General features: G+C 46.0%; 1 protein-coding gene across 3 annotated transcripts; it reads left to right on the top strand.

The window, feature by feature from the left end:
* The first annotated feature begins 6713 nt into the window (after positions 1-6713).
* Positions 6714-16267, top strand: LOC132386235 (zinc finger protein 226-like). Of its 3 annotated transcripts, none has more exons than XM_059958516.1 (3): positions 6715-6885; positions 7847-8010; positions 13887-16267. In XM_059958516.1, the coding sequence occupies exon 3, from the start codon at positions 14270-14272 to the stop codon at positions 15830-15832; it is 1563 nt and encodes a 520-aa protein (XP_059814499.1). In that variant the 5' UTR covers positions 6715-6885; positions 7847-8010; positions 13887-14269; the 3' UTR covers positions 15833-16267. The 3 variants fall into 3 exon arrangements, with proteins under 3 accessions (XP_059814500.1, XP_059814499.1, XP_059814498.1); XM_059958515.1 differs by having other exon boundaries at positions 6717-6885; positions 7843-8010; XM_059958517.1 differs by lacking the exon at positions 7847-8010 and having other exon boundaries at positions 6714-6885.
* Positions 16268-17212: the final 945 nt, after the last annotated feature.

The following is a 17212-nucleotide window of genomic DNA, read 5'->3' as shown; positions in this document are numbered from 1 at the left end:
TTCTGACTCTGCACCATCGAAGATTCACTCGCTAGTCTGCTGTCAGACTTTAGAGGTGCATTGTGTTACGAGACCGCAGGTTCGTTTACTGTGAGTGTCGCTTTAAGTGCCAGAGTGAGGAGGGCTGTGACGTCAGACACAAGCTGCGGGAGCGGGAGCGGGAGCGGGAGCGGGAGACAAGTTGTTAGAAATTCAGCGTGTGACTGCTATAGGCTGCAACTCTTCCATGCCCAAAAGGTTGGGTTGATCTGATCATCGGCACGCAGTGCACCACGGATGTGTGACTGTCACTTCGTATCATCCATATGTGTGGATTTGCTGGAGTATCCTGTGGTATCACTTTTGTTGTCCCTTACCTGGAATCGGGGTGTTCTGTGGTAACCACTTGAAGACGATATTCCTGTTACTGTCACCTGGTGATATTTCTAATCTTCGGCGACTGTTATTTCGTTTACCCAGCGTGGAATGTTTGTGGAATTCTTCGTAATTGCCTTCTCTCTACATTTTCGTGTGGATTTATAAATCTCTCTGTAACGTTCTCCTTCGCGTGTACTAATAACGCCGAATTCAACGTCGAGATAAACCAGTCAATGAGACCAGATCGCAGTAAGAATAACCATTTACTGTTCACTCTTCACATTAACATATGGTGAAAACTGTTGATAAAACAATGCAAGATTGATACAGTATTTGTTCCTTCCTTAATATCACATTTCAATTGTAAATACTTGCAAAGGTGACTATAACTACATTACACTAAGGTGCAGTATACAGGCAGAGTTTACCTGCTCCATTGACTACTTGAAATACACTTCCATGCAAACTATCCGCGACTCTTTAACTAACGAAAGCATAAACATTATCGACCGTCGTTACTTCTAACAGGATCGGCATTAACATCTTAGTTCAATATATCGATTATCTATTAACTTACAGCGTTGCTCTCACTGTGATTTCTCATGCCTGCAAAACAACTTCTGCTCAGGTGTGCCTCGTGGTGAGCCCCCACCCTCGCGTTAATTCCAAACCGGTATTTTCCCACAAGACTCGGCGAAACCGGATGTGACGTCATCGCATGCCGATATATTTTACATTCAATGAATATACTTTGAACACTTCTAATTCTAACTAGAAAACACTATCGAATGAATTACTAAGCGAAAATATTATAAACTAAATAACTGTCGTAAAGACAGCACATCAATCTCTCCTCTCACTCACCTATTCCGTGGATTACTGAACTTTTCCACTTTACCATCTGAAGACTTTAAGCATTGTTTCTCAAGCTTGATAGTTTGGGAGCTATATATACGCAGAACACTGTTAACTTCTGTTTATTTCATTTAATCTTTTATATTTGGAGTAGATACTGTTAGGTAGCCCGTGACGGGTCAAAGAACCAGCAGAAATAGAAAACACCGTGGAGTCTGGTATTGCTGTAAACTAATGCTGTTTATTAGTAACTACGCGATACAGCAATATAAATGCAGATATATCAACCAGGTTAGCAATGATTATATGTGTGTGTGTGTGTGTGTGTGTGTGTGTGTGTGTGTGTGTGTGTGTGTGTGTGTGTGTGTGTGTGTGTGTGTGTGTGTGTCTGTGTGTGTGGAAATAGGAAAGCCAAGCTTCTTCACGCCTCGGGGTGAATGGATACCGTCTGACGGTGATGAGTGAAGTTCGTTTCAGTTCGTGGGATTGAGTCGAGTAGTGATGGAGAGAGAGAGAGAGGGAGAGTTTTGTGTCTTCAGGTAAGCTAACGGCGTCGATAGTCCCGTCGTCCTCCGAAATCCTTTGGATGTCACCGACTGTGACACTACAAACGGGACCGTTCTTCTGTGGTGGAGTTATTAACCCAGGGGAGGGATGGACACACGAAGAACTCCCCACCGGTTACACCCTTTTCACAATGCGAGAGCCACTGATCGATGCTCCGGATTGATCTTCCAAAACCCACCTTTTTCTGTGGACACAACAAAGCTCATTCAGTGTCCAAAACCATGCGTCTGGAGGTCTATCAGCGGACCTCCTACTTATCTCACCGTGCTGAGCCCCAGCTGTCCATCAAACAGTTCCTCCCTTCTCTCTCTGTAAGAACACAGAAGCTGACAGTGTCCTGGTAAACGTGTAAACAAGCTTGCAGAGAAACCATAACACCATCTCCGAGCAGTCTCAGTCTCAGTCTCAGTCTCAGTCTCAGTCTCAGTCTCACTCTCTCTCTCTCTCTCTCTCTCTCTCTCTCTCTCTCTCTCTCTCTCTCTCTCTCTCTCTCTCCCTCTCCCTCTCCCTCTCCCTCTCCCTCTCCCTCTCCCTCTCCCTCTCCCTCTCCCTCTCCCTCTCCCTCTCCCTCCCTCTCCCTCTCCCTCTCCCTCTCCCTCTCCCTCTCCCTCTCCCTCTCCCTCTCCCTCCCTCTCTCCAACAAGGTGTTCGGTATTGAACAACTCCCTTTCTCTTTTCAAAATCACAGTTCATAGGGGTAATTCAGGACCCCGTCACAATACTAATAAAGATAATTGTTTTAACATCGAAACCAGACTCCGTTAGTGATCTATTGCTGCTGGTATGTAACAATTGCAACAACCCAGCTGACTGAGGCATAGTCCTTTAAAATTGGTGAAAATGGCCCAAAACATTGAAAAGAGCAGGGAAGAAGGAGTTTAACCAACTTCGTCCGGAGCCCTGAACAACGTCACAACCACAGTGAGATCATCGTCTTGTTCAGCCCGGAGAAAATCATGCAGGAAATTCATGCAGGTGTATAAGATGATGAGAGGCATTGGTCGAGTGGATAGCCAGAGGCTTTTTCCCAGGGCAGAAACGGCTAACACGAGGGCGAATAGGTTTAAGCTGCTTGGAAGTAGGTACAGAGGACATGTCAGAGCTAAGTTTTTTAAACAAAGAGTGGCGTGTGTGTGGAATGCACCGCCAGCGACGGTAGTAGAGGCGGATACAATAGGGTCTGTTAACAGACTCTTGGATAGGTACATGGAGCTTAGGAAAATAGTTGGCTATGCGGTAGGGTAATTCTAAGCAATTTCTAGAGTAAGTTACATGGTCGGTACAACATTGTGGGACAAAGTATCGATAATATGTTGTAGATTTCTGTGATTCTATGACATTCAAGGGAAATCTCCTATCCCACGGAGTGGTGACTAGTTGCAACCTGTCATCTCAGGGAGGGTGAGAGGGGAACGGCAGGGATAGATTTTCATATACTGATATGGAACAGAAATATGGGCAGGGACCAGATGGGCTGAGTGGCCTCTCAAGCGAGACATGGGATTTGATACAAACTGATTTATCATTCACAGATCCATAATATTAAACACCAGTCTAGTTTAAGGCTACCATCAGCAGAACAGACTCCTCCAATGCTCAGTGACCAGGGTTCAGTCCTGTGTGCGATGAGCAGCCGCAAGAACAGCAGAATCTGACAGTAACAGTCCCTCATGAACCTGCAGCTGCCTTCAGTCACCGTGATGGTTAAACATTTAACACGGAGCTGATTTGAACTTCCTCCCTGATGTGAAGTTGCTGGTGTTGCTGCAGCTGGGATGATTGAGTAAAACTCTTTGCTTACTCCGGACAGAAATGTGGCCTCTATTTATTGTGAACTCACCGGAGCATCACAAGGTGGGTTAACTGAATGAGTCTCTTCACACACACGGAGCAGGTGAACGGCCGCTTCCCAGTGCGAAGCTGTTGGTGTATCTGCGATGGCCGACGGAATCCTTTCCAAAATAAGAGCCAGTGAATGACGTCACACTGCTATAAACGTCATGGCGATGTATCCAATCAGATCATGGATATGGACACGTGTTCGAGCTCTCCTTGCAGCGAATGGGGCGCTGTCTTCTCCAGCATCTCCGCCTCCACATTCAAGAACAGGCGGCATTCAAGCGCTGGTGAACTGACAGATACAGCGGCACTAACGTGCTGTTGTGTTTGTGATTCCCATACACAAATCCTTTGTATTTTCTACACTGTTAAAAGCTTACAAAGCACGTCGGTGGGTGAAGGACAACATTTCCACTCAGATTATTTAGTTTCCATGGTGCCTTCTGAGAAAAACATTGTCACAACTCAAAACAATTTGGGGGGACAAGACTTCATCTTCTAACTGGCCACAGTTCCGGCATCAGGCACAATATCAAACTCTCTGCTTCCCTCTTTGTATCAAAATGGATCATTCCTCCCCTTCACCAGTCTGTGACTTGGCTCAGTTTGTCTGTCTCCTTCGCATTCTGAGCATGCGCGACACACCCACTGAGATCACATTTTATTTACACCTGTGACTGGAGACTTTCTGATTATTATGTCCCTCCCGGCATTTGACGGTGGTAAACTCAGAGTCAGCAATGGTATTGACCCTCAGGAGTAGGTGATTAGGCTTTTTCGTTGGAGATTGATAAACTGCCGGTAGTGTGTGTCTGGATGAGTGGGTCGTTTTCAGACTGGAAGGAGGTAGCGTTTGGAGTACCCCAGAGATCAGTCCCTGACCACAGCTGTTCACAGTTTAATGTCCTGGCGGAGGCAGCGAGATGTGAGATGTCCCAGTCTGCTGGTGAGGCAGAAAGAGTGGAGTTGGGGGAGGGGAGGCTATTCACATGCAATTTCGTAGCTTTGCAATCAGTACATAGTGCAACGTGGGGCTGCAGTGGCGGTTTCCAATCTGCTAATTAAATTTGCTGACGACACTACATTGATCGGCCGAATCGCAAATAATAACGAGGCAGCCGACAGAGAAGAAGTCATCACCCCGACACAGTGGTGTCAAGAAAACAACCTCTCCCTCATTGTGACAAAAACACAGGAGCTGGTTGTGGATTACAGGAGGAATGGAGACAGGGACCGTATTCAACATTTCCAAGTCTGTTATTGATTCAAAATGCACATTTTAATAGTGATCATGACGCAATGTATTTTATATATTGTTGATGACATAAAATAGATTTATAGATTGTTACTGACAGAGAATCATATCATTTGTGTTCCGTGTGTTATCTGAATGTACTTGCCTGTGATGCTGTGTTTCTGCTGAGTCAGTGTTTCTCTCTACCTGTACCTTCCCGTACTTGTGCACTTGGCAATAAATTCAACAGGACCTGAGGAATCTCAGTGAGATTTGATTAGTGATGATCATCTTGGCAGCTCGGTAGGTCGAATGTATGAGACTGTACACTGCTAAATGCAAAACCCTGAACAGTGGTGATGATCAGAGGGATCTTAGACTCCAAGTTCATCGCTCCCTGAAAAAGACTGCACAGATTGATCGGGTGGTTAAGAAGGCAAATGACATGGTTGTCTTTATTAGTTGAAGCACTGAGTTCAAAAGTCGGGAAGTTGTGTTGCGGCTGTTACGAGCCTGCGGTCGTAATGTGACTGTTTCTTTAAGAGCGCCGGCGTGAGGAGGCGGGGCTATGACGTCAGTCACAGGCTGACAGCGCTGATTGTGGACTGAACCATCAGAGAGAGAGAGAGAGCGATCTGCAGACAGGCAGTCGGCCGGTCTAAAGAGAGAGAGAGACTGGAAAAGCTGATTGCTTCAGTTAGTCGCAGCTGAGGCTTGGAACTCTCCCATGCCCACAAGAGTGGGTTGATCATCGGTACACGGAACCACAACGAATGTGTGTGGCTGTCACTTCGTATAATCCATAGGAGTGGAGTTTGGAATATCTTGTGTTAACCCTTGCCTGGGAATGTTGTGTGGTAACCCCTGGAAGATGGTATTCCTGTGGCAGGTCACTTTCGCTGATAACTCGTATGTGGACGGATTCAACGGATAAGAACTTCGTCGACGGTTATTTTGAAGTAACCGCCTTTTCTCTACATTTCACTCCGGATCACAAATATCTCTCTCCCATCATTTATTCCGTGGATTTCTGAACTTTCCTTCTTTACCATCTCAAGACTCTAAGCTTTGTTTCCTCAGGCTCGATAGTCTGGGGAATTATATTTACACATATATCCACTTAACACTGTTAACTTTCGTTAAGTTACTATGTTATAAGTAAATACTAATAAACAGAGTGTTTTAACCATCAAAAGCAGACTCCAGTGTGAAATCTGTTGCTGCTGGTTCGTTTCTAAAACGTCACATTTCGTAACACAGCTTTATAAAACTAGTTAGACCACATCTGGAGTGTTTCATATAGTTCTGGTCGCCCCCATTCTCGGAAGGATGTCGGGGCTTTGGAGAGGGCGGGGAAGAGTTTTACCAGGACCCTGCCTGGATTAGAGGGCATGAGCTATAACGAGAGATTGGACGAACACAAAGTACACTGCTGATGCTGTGGTCAAATCAACACGTACACACACGCTGGAGGAACTCAGGACTGACGAAGGGTCTCGGCCCGAAACGTTGACGGCTCGTTTCGACGGATGCAGCCCGACCTGGTTGGACAAACTTGTGTTGTTTTCTCCGGAGCGGCGCAGGCTGGGGTGAGACTGGATGGACATTTATAAGATTACGAGAGGAATAGACAGAGTGGACAGACGATATATTTCTCCTGGGGGTTGAAATGTCTAACACATTTAAGGTGAGAGTAGATGTGAGCGGCAAGTTTGCTTCTTTCCACAGAGTAGCGGGTAACTGGATCTCTCTGGGGTGGGAGACCAAAACCGGTCACGTGATGCAGTTCTCTCTTCCCCCCCCACCCACCCCATTAAACCGCAGGAGGGCAACATCGCGCTGCCGTTTCTGTGGCCCCGCCCTCCTGATGACGTACCACACTTCGCGCATGCTCACTGTCTCCGGGTGTGCGGTGTATTCCTTAACGCTCGGTGCTGAAGTCTGCGGGATCGAGAAAGGCTTCTCGTCTCGTATATCCGGGAGCCGGGGATCTGGATTACTGTCTCCGGGCTGAAGATATCACTTTCCTATTGGTGAGTATTGAGACCGATCCCGAGCAGGGAGGTCCGATGTTGGCCGTCAGCCCCGAACTGAGGGCCAGTTACTCATTTATTTTCCAGTTATATGGGCTCGGCAAAAATGTGTCGACTTCACTTAATCTGCTTTCAACGATTCAAACCAGGAGCCCAGGCTGTCTGTTTCCGCAGAATTGAAATGGGAGACCAACCAACAGGTCACGTGAGGCTGCGTGCCGCAGATCCGCCCCGCCCTCCGCTTTGTGACGGAGGATCACGTGGCGTGTTGGTAACAAGGTTGACATGAATAATATCAGGAACGATCGGCTTCATGTATGAGGAGCATTTGATGTCTCCGGACCTGTGCTCGATGGAGTTCAGAGGGACGGTGGGGTTGGTGGAGGGATGTATGGTTAAGTAAACATACCGAATGCTAAAAAGCCTGGATACAGTGTACATGGAGAGGATGTTTCCATTAGACAGAGAGTCTGTGATTTGACAGCACCATCTCAGAATAAAAATACCTCCTGTTAAAATTCAGCTGAGAAAAATCTTTTGGCCAAAAGGTGTCTGAAGTGTGGAATTTGTGAAGTTTGGTAGAGGCTGCCGTTTGGGTATATTTATGAGGGAGATTAATACATTAAAGATTGTTAAGTAGCTACAGGGTTACAGGAGGAAGGCAAGAATATGGTGTTGGAATAAAAATCAACCATGGTTGAATGATGGGGCAGATCAGAAGGATTGAATCATCTGAATCTGTTCCTTCTGCCTGACCATGACTGAATGATGGCTCCTTCTGATTCCATATCGTTTTGTGACGTGTGTGGGACAATAAAAGATTGCTCACTGAGATCATTACTGTATATTTGCCTTCAATATTTAAATTTCAGTGAGTTTTGTTCTTAATAACATGAATCGGAAATGTTTGGTTCTCTTTGTTATTGTTAATATGCTTCAATATCTTTCAATTTGAAGTTAGACCTGCAGTGAGAGATTTATTGGAAGAAAAACCCCAACTGGAGGAAAACCACGACTGATGACGAGGGAGCAGCAACAAGTGAACCAACCCGAGGACTGGGAGCATCAATCAGAGAGAACCCAACTGACTCGGAGATTCCAGTGATTCAGTCAGGAGAAATTTTGGTGAGTCTTACTTCCTGTTCTTTAGACATTTCATACCTGTACAGTGGAAGGTAGCAAATAGCTGGAGTGAGACTGAACATGTCCAGAAGTACCAGTTATGCCTCCGTCAGACCCAGTTGCAATCACTCCAGGTCTGGTAATGTGCATCCAGCAACCCTTTGAAACCACTCCCATTATGTGGAAGTCGAATCTGGATAAAGTCACTGAGAGACTGTATAAGTACAAACTCTTTATTCCAAGCATCGGGCTTACTCAGTTAGTCGCTCAAACAGGAACAGTTGATGACTGTTCCCGCCCAATCCACTAACTGACTAACAATTCCCCTTACACCACTGATATATCCGTCCAGATACCCTCCACACAAGAAATGCTGGAGCCAAAGTTATTTACTACTTGACAAGCTGGAGCCCCTAAAGACAGAGTACAAAACAGTCATAATGGCTTACACACACACAGAACAGACTGAAGCTGTACTATCTCTAGATGTGAATGTGCAAGGAGATAAGCATCCTGAAACCCTAGCTAGCTACCCTCAAGAAGAAATATGGCTCAGCATGGCTTAGCACATCTGTTGATTATCAGCAGTTTCTTTCAGAAAAACAGGCTGCTATTTTTTAACAAAGTGTTAACCCTTTTATGCATTTTATCATTCCCTCTTTTTGATTATTACATGATCAACAAAGCAGTAATTTTTTGCAGGGAAAGCAAATGAGTACAACATTGACTTATCAGTGGGAAAAAAAAACAGTGTACAACAGTATTTATAACATTGATATGGACAACTATTAGGTCATAATGCAATATCCTGTTACATGTATTACTGAACATACCTTCAAAGACCACCACTTCGATCCTTCAGTGAACCGATGTAAATCATGCCCTGCTTTCTATCTAGTAGCTATCAATCACCTTGGCAGTGTGCTTGGAGAGGGATGTAATGTTAGTAGATTCATCAGGGATATAGGTGCAGCATTCTGTGTCAATAATAGCACAGGTGCCCCCTTTCTCAGCTGGGATAAAGTCTACAATTTTGTAGGACTGTTTGCCAGATTGCAATCATTTCAGTAGATATTTCTGTTACTTGGGACTGTGTTTCTGTCAGGGCCCCTGCAGTGTTGTGGCCAGCTCCTCAAGTGCTGTAGGTAAATTGATTGTCTCTCGTGAATTCCTGGCTACTCCATAGGCGAGAAAAGCGATCATCCAAAAGCACTCAATCTGTTATTCCTCTCTGCTGCTGGGCACCTGCAACTAAGACCAGGATTCATGTTTCCCAGTGTAGGAAATTCCATTTGATGGGAACTTGAGATACCATCCCTCAAAACACTGACAGCCACTGTCATCTCTGACTGGACCGCAGTTCCTCACCTCACTTTCCCGGGTGTTATTTGAGAAATCCCAGGCTTAGAGTTCCTCACTCTGGTTGAGCGGAATTACTGACATTGGAACCATAGTTTTACCATGCTGTGGAATTGCAGCACAAACCCAGCAGGCCCCTAGTTCTACCTGTTTGGCAGAGGTGTGACAGAGAGACAGAAAGGTGTTGACATGGGGCCACGGATATTGTTTGAGCAATAAGGCAAAACACAAAGACCACTATCAACGAATACATTTTCCTTAAGTCCGAGAGAGCCCTTCTCCTCAGTTCCTTCTGTAACACATTTTCAGTATGTTCAATGTATCCATCGAGATTGCCCCTTCGGTTTCACAGCCGTGGGAGTGGTCAGTAGCACCTGATATGGTCCTGTCCACTGAGGTCAGAGTTTTCCTCAATCACAGTTCTTGATTAGGACAAAATTCCCAGGTTCTATGGTGGGATAGTCACTCCTCTCTGTGGGGTAGTTCTCTTCCTTGTAAGCCTGTCATACCTGTGAATGTAATGCTTGGAAAATTTTGGTTAGTTGGCATACATATTTCCCAATCTCTTCCCTTCAGATATGCATATCCAATTTTGCTGGTAGACTTTCTGGGAGCAATGGTACACAAGGCCTTAGTTCCCAGGGTGTCTTCATGGGCCATCTGGAAATGATTTCAGCTGGTGACAACCCTGTTTTCCCCTGTGGGGTAACCCTCATGTGGAATCAGGCTAATGGTAGGACCTTCAACCAAGTGAGTCCAGTCTCCGCTGTTAGTCTGGCCAGTTTACTCTTCAGAGTGCCATTGGCTCTTTCCACTCTGCCAGCGGCCCGTGGGTGGTGTACACCGTGGAATTGTTGCTTGATATCTAGTTCGTTTGGTACCCCTTCGTATACTTTCACCACAAAGTGTGGGCCATTGTGAGAGCTCAGCATCTCTGGCAGGCCATACTTGGGAATTATTTCCCATAATAATAACTTCACAACAGACATAGTAGTATTATTGGTAGTTGGAATAGCTTCAATGCATCTACTAAACACATCTATAATATCTAAGCAGTATCTATAGCAATGTACTCTAGGCAATTCAATAAAATCAACTTGTAGACACCTGGCAAGGGACTCGTACCCAGTGTGCAGGGTACAGGTTACCAACCATTCCCCCCTTTCCCGGGTGTGTCAAATCATGTATATGATCGACCAATATTGGTAAAAACTGTGTAGGAACACAAACCTGTCCCGCTGGAGTAATACAAATAGCTAGGTTGGGTTCTTTCTAGCACCCCATCTGGGACCACAATTTGCGCTGCTGCTCAGAGATGTCCCCATGAAAAGTATGTACCTCCCACATGTCTGGCTAACCTGTTCTGCTTATGTCACAGAGGGTTGCCTGATGGGAACCCGAGGAGACTACAACTACTAGGATTGTGCCACACTTTTCGCTGTCTCATCTGCTAAAGCATTGCATTTAGTGACTCAGTCAACATGTGGGTGTGGGTCGCTCATTAAATAACAGCCAAAGCTCGAGGTAGCTGTAGAGCGGTGAGTAAGTTGTTTACAAAGGTGACATTACTAATGGGGTGGCCAGAGGAAGACAGGAATCCCCATGTTCCCAGAGAGCCCCGTAGTCACGTACAATTCCAAATGCATAACGGGAGTCTGTGTAAACGTTCCCACTTTAGTCTGTTGCTGGGATACAGGCACGAATCAGAGCAAACAGCTCAGCCTTCTGGGCAGAGACAGCTGCTTCAAAAGAGGCCTTCTCAATTACTTCACTGTATGTCACTATTGTATAGTCAGAATATCATTTTCCTGATGGATCCACAAAAGAGCTTCCATCCTCAAGGAACGTTACCTCAGGCTAGAGGGGGTTTTGAGGAAGGGATGGGAGAGTCTGTCCTTCTTTCACGGTGATCCAGACCGGGGGCAGTTGGTGCAGTCAACTTCATTGCCTGAAATTGAGCAGAGATTGTGTGCAATGTCTTGGGTTCAGTCAATTTTAAAAGAGAGTCTTACCAGATGTCCCGTCTTCACCTCAATGTCCTTCCAGTATCGGAGTTGGCCCACGGCCAAGTCTTGCCAGTCTCTCTTGGTGCTGGAGGCTTGTTTCCTCAGGGTGAAGGCAATGAACTCTAGGCTCTTTGACTTGAACCCAGGGCAAACCCTAACGATGGTATGGGGAGCCACCAGTCCTGTCTGTCACAAAAGGAAATCCGGAACTTCGGCCAGTGATGTGCTGCCCTCTTTTCCTTAATCCTGTCCAATCACCATGACTGGGAACTTCCCTCGCTCGAGGGGTGTATAATATTGGCTTTCCTCAATGAGCACCCCGTAGTGTCATAGCACAGAATCACATGAGGGTCGGCCGCTGACGGAAGGGGTTCAAACGCGGTGGAGTCCAGATTAAGTGCCCACCACTGGGGATTCAGAAACTGGGGAAGCTGTCGGTTGTTCACTAGTCCCAGGGTGATGCCCTTATCTGTGTCTCCACTCCTCCTGTCCTCCACAATCAGCTCCTTTGTTTTTGTGATAATGAGGGAGAGTTTGTTTTCTTGATACCAGTCAGATATTGTTCAGACCTCAGACAGAGTCAGCAATCAAATGGTTCAGCATGGTGCGATGAATATGCTGAACTGTGTATATCACAATGCAAGAAGCCTCGTAGGAAAGCCAGATGAGCTCAGGACAGGGAATTATGATATTGTGGCCATTATAGGGGCTTGGTTGCACCCAACAGTCTGAGGGATTTAGAGGAACAAATTTGCAGAGCGGTCACAGACCATGCCAAGAAACAAAGGTTGAGATTGTAAGCGATTTTAACTTTCCATATATTGACTGGGACTCCCATACTGTAAAAGGACTAGATGAGGTAGAGTTTGTCAAATGTGCCCTTAATTGGTACGTAAAATTCCTGATGTAGAAGTGTGCAATAAGCTGTAAGGCAATGACCAGGGCTGGTGACAGAAATTAGTGTTCATAATGCCATGAAATTCAAAATAAAGATGAAAAAAGAGAGGTCTGGACCATGGGATGAGATTCTAAATTGGAGAGAGGTCAATTTTGATGGTATCAGAAAGGATCTGACAAGTGTGGATTGGGACATGCTGTTTTCTGACAAAGGAGTACTTTGTAAGTGGGAGGCCTTCAGAAGTGAAATTTTGAGGGTGTAGAGACTTTATGTGCCTAACTGTGTAACAGTTGAAACGTAACTGGTGCAGGGAATCTTGGCTTTCTGGTTATATTGAAGCCCCGGATATTTCGTTCCTTTAAATGCCTCAGACTTTTGGGTGCAACCAAGACTCATTAATCATCATCCATGCCCTGAGCTCATCTGAACATTTTCATTGTCTTCTGTTGGTTTCTCGCTTCCCAATAGATTTTGCTCTTTTGTTTGCCCTCTCTTTGGCTTTTATGTTGGCTTTAGCTTCTCAATTCAACTATGGTTGTGTCCTCCTGGTTTCCAATGCTTTCACTTCCTTGGGATATGTCGATCACTCAGCTCCTGAATTGCTCCCAGAAATTCCAGCTATTGCTGCTCCGTTGTCACTCCAACCTTTTCCCTTCCAAACAAGTTTGTCCAGCTTCTCTGTCATAGAATAATGGAGACGTTCAAAATGGAAACAGGCCATTTGGCCCATCTAGTCAATGCCAAAAAAACATTTAAGCTGTCTATTGCAACTAACTGCACCGAGACCATCGCCCTCCATACACCTACCATCCAGGCTTCCATCAAAACCTCTTTGAAATGGTGAAACCGAGCTCGTATTCACCACTTGTGCTGACATGTCATTGCACACTCTCACGACCATTTCAGTAAAGAGCTTTTCCATATGTTCCCATTAAGTTTTCACCTTCCCCACTTACCCATGACCTCTGGTTGCCATCCCACCCAACCTCAGTGGAAAAAGCTGCTTGCATTTACCCGATCTATACCCTCATAATCTTGTATACTTCTGACAATTTCCCAAAGCTATGTACAATGTCCTTGTTTATGTTTAGAGCCTTTTTTACGTGTATAGGATGATGAGGGGCATTGATCATGTGGATAGGTAGAGGTTTATTCCCAGGGCTGAAATGGCTAACACGAAGGGGCATAGTTTTATGGTGCTTAGAAATAGATACCGAGAGGATGTCAGGGGTAAGATTTTTACCCAGAGAGTGGTGGGTGCGTGGAATGCACTGCAGGCTATTTGTGTGAGAGTATTTCAGTTACAGTGGGGCCAGGAGCCCGTGCTGCTCAGTGGGAAGAGGGAGCAATACCAATGGCGAGAGTCAAACTGAGCCAGGTCACAGATTGGAGTTGGGAGAGATGCCCCATTCTTATAGAGACAGGAAGAGCATCAGAGAGTTTGATGGTCATTCCAGGTACCAGCACTGTGCCCAGTTAGAAGATGATTTCTCTCTCCAACTTGGGTTGAACTTCACTGTAAGAGTGTGTTGCCAGATCACACCTTGACAACTCAAGTGATCTCATATGAAAAGTTGCCCCACACACATTGATGGATTTTGTAAATCTTTTTACAGGCTAAAAACAAGGAATTTATCTACGGGAATTTCGAACACAACATGCCAATTTTGCTGTCTCTGTCCAGATATTTAAGAAGTGGAGCAAGGGATTCACTCGATCATCCTTCCTGCTCAGGCTGTGGGGAGGGATTCACTTGGTCATCTGACCGACTGGCAAAGCGGAAATTTTACACGGGGAGAGGCCGTTCATTTGCTCAGACTGTGAGAATGGATTCAGTGGGTCTTCTCAACTGAATGTACATCAGCAAGTTCACACTGGACAAGGCCATTCACCTGTTCTGTGAGTGAGAAGGGATTCAGTCGTCTTCCCACCTGTGGACACACCAATCAGTTCACACTGGGCAGAGGGTGGGGAAGGATTCACTCGGTCATCTGACTTCATGGATCACCAGCGAGTTCACACTGAGGAGCGGCCTTTCACCTGCTCGGACTGTGGGAAAGGATTCACCTACTCATCCCAACTGAAGATACATCAGCGAATTCACACTGGAGAGAGGCCATTCACCTGCTCAGACTGTGGGAAGGGATTCACACAATTAGCTGGCCTACAAGCACACCAGTCTGTTCACACTGGGGAGAGGCCATTCACCTGCTCAGACTGTGGGAAGGGATTCACTTCGTCATCTCAACTGAAGGTACATCAGCGAGTTCACACTGGGGAGAGGCCGTTCAACTGCTCAGACTGTGGAAAGGGATTCACACAGTTAGCTAACCTACAAGCACACCAGTCAGTTCACACTGGGGAGAGACCGTTCTCTTGCTTAGACTGTGGGAAGGGATTCAATTCATCATCTAAACTGAAAGTACATCAGCAAGTTCACACTGGGGAGAGGCCATTCACCTGCTCAGACTGTGGGAAGGGATTCACACAGTTAGCTAACCTACAAGCACACCAGTCAATTCACACTGGAGAGTGGCCGTTCAAATGCTTAGAATGTGGGAAGGGGTTCATTCGGTCATCTCAACTGAAGGTACATCAGTCAGTTCACTCTGGAGAGAGGCCATTCACCTGCTCAAACTGTGGGAAGGGATTCACTTTGTCATCTCAACTGAAGGTACATCAGCGAGTTCACACTGGGGAGAGGCCGTTCACCTGCTCAGACTGTGGGAAGGGATTCACACAGTTATCTGGCCTGCAAGCACACCAGTCAGTTCACACTGGCGGGAGGCCGTTCAACTGCTCAGACTGTGGTAAGGGATTCACACAGTTATCTAGCCTGCAAGCACACCATTCAGTTCACACTGGCGAGAGGCCATTCACCTGCTCAGTCTGTGGGAAGGGATTCACTCTATCATCTTGCCTACTGACACACCAGTCAGTTCACACTGGAGAGTGGCCATTCACCTGCTCACACTGTGGGAAGGGATTCACTCGGTCATCTCAACTGAAGGTACATCAGCGAGTTCACACTGGGGAGAGGCCATTCACCTGCTTGGACTGTGGAAAGGGATTCACTTCGTCATCTCAACTGAAAGTCCATCAGCGAGTTCACACTGGGGAGAGGCCGTTCACTTGCTCAGACTGTGGGAAGGGATTCACTCAGTTAGCTACTCTACAAGCACACCATTTAGTTCACACTGGGGAGAGGCCATTCAACTGCTCAGACTGTGGGAAGGGATTCACTCGGTCATCTCAATTGAAGGTACATCAGCGAGTACACACTGGGGAGAGGCCATTCACCTGCTCAGACTGTGGGAAGGGATTCACACAGTTAGCTGGCCTACAAGCACACCAGTCAGTTCACACTGAGGAGAGGCCGTTCACCTGCATATTCTGTGGGAAGGGATTCACTCAATCATCTCAATTGAAGGTACATGAGCGAATTCACACAGGTGAGAGGCCATTCACCTGCTCAGACTGTGGGAAGGGATTCACTCGGTCATCTCGCCTACTGACACACCAGTCAGTTCACACTGGAGAGAGACCGTTAACCTCCTGTTAATGTGGGAATGTATTCACTCAGTCATCTATCCTTATGTAACTCTTACTCCGGCTAGTAGCTTACTATAGGGGGTGATAGCCCCCTAGCTCGGCCAAATGTGTGTGGATGCTGCGCCGCGTCCCCTGTTACAAATCAATACCCCAAAATAACAAACAGTACACAAGATGTGATTCATAATTCTTACTTTGACTAAAGGGTTAGTAAAGTAAAAAAAAAGGGCCCACTCTCCCCATTTGTGGCTTCTCATCTCTCCACAGCAAAAGCCCATGAAATTCTCTCATTCAGACTCACAAGAAAGAACATTTCTGTCATTGGATAGCCCAGCACTCCAAAACCCTGTTATCTCTAGTTGTATCCTAAACATTGCTGCTGCAGAGAAACCACTACCTCAGCAGTGAAACATTACAGAGAGGTCATTACATTAGCAGTGAAACCTTACAGTGTGTTACCCTTACAACACACTACCGGATTCACACAGGGGAGAAAGTTTCAATAAGCTTCATGCTGGATATTTGTCCATCACCATTGCTGAATGCTATTTTGAGAGTGATTGTAAGTGTTGAACTCTGCAATTATTGCTGCTGCTCACCACACCCAGTTCTGCACCCTGGTCACTGGGCCTGGGAGGAGTTTCTTCTGCTGCATATTCACCTTTAATGGGACTAGATCTGTGACAAATGAATCAGTTCTATCTTAAGCACTGTCTCTGTTACTTAGTGAATTTATAACACACCTAGTGTACAGTAGAGAGTCAACTCAGGCTGGCTGAACCCTGCCAGTGATTCTGTTCCACAACAGATCTTTCAAATCCACCCCTGTTGTTCACCTCTCACTCTCCCTGGGATGAGGTCCAAATAGTCATCACTCTGTGGGTGAATATGTTTCCCTTGAATTTCTTGCAGACTGAAGAAGTCGAGCTGACTGCAGTTCTGTCTGAGATGTTCTTTGCCCCTCTAATCTCTGGGCTGAGGAAGAATGACATTGGGAGTTAACCTCCTTAATCACGACTCATGTCCACATTATGGGTCACTTTCCCCACTTCTAAAATGTTGTTAGCGAACACCACTGTCCTCTAAAGACTGAAAGCAGAGTGGGAAGTCATCAATTGGATTTTCAATGAAGCTGGGTCAGAAACCAGAGGGAGGTCTGCACAGAGCAGAATTTGGGGCCCTGGACGATGTTCGGGGTGAGAACGTATGATGAGGAGAGGGGATTCAGCAACAGGGCATGTCAACGAATGACATTTGGAAGCAGATTGACAGAGAAAGTAATTAGGTTATCTGACTGATGACACAAACACTACCTGTGGTGAGGTGTTCCACTGGCTGAGGAACATGTGTGTTAGGAATGGTTTTATCTATTGGGGGAGTTGTTCCTGCT

The sequence above is a fragment of the Hypanus sabinus genome, unplaced genomic scaffold (genome assembly GCF_030144855.1).
Source record: "Hypanus sabinus isolate sHypSab1 unplaced genomic scaffold, sHypSab1.hap1 scaffold_107, whole genome shotgun sequence".
NCBI classification, from domain to species: domain Eukaryota; kingdom Metazoa; phylum Chordata; class Chondrichthyes; order Myliobatiformes; family Dasyatidae; genus Hypanus; species Hypanus sabinus.
Note: the sequence above shows the minus strand (reverse complement) of the source record. Positions and strands in the feature narration are given on the sequence as shown.

Bases quoted from the DNA above. Each gene is read 5' to 3' on its own strand.
- LOC132386235 (XM_059958517.1), top strand. From the start codon at position 14,270: ATGGATCACCAGCGAGTTCACACTGAGGAGCGGCCTTTCACCTGCTCG.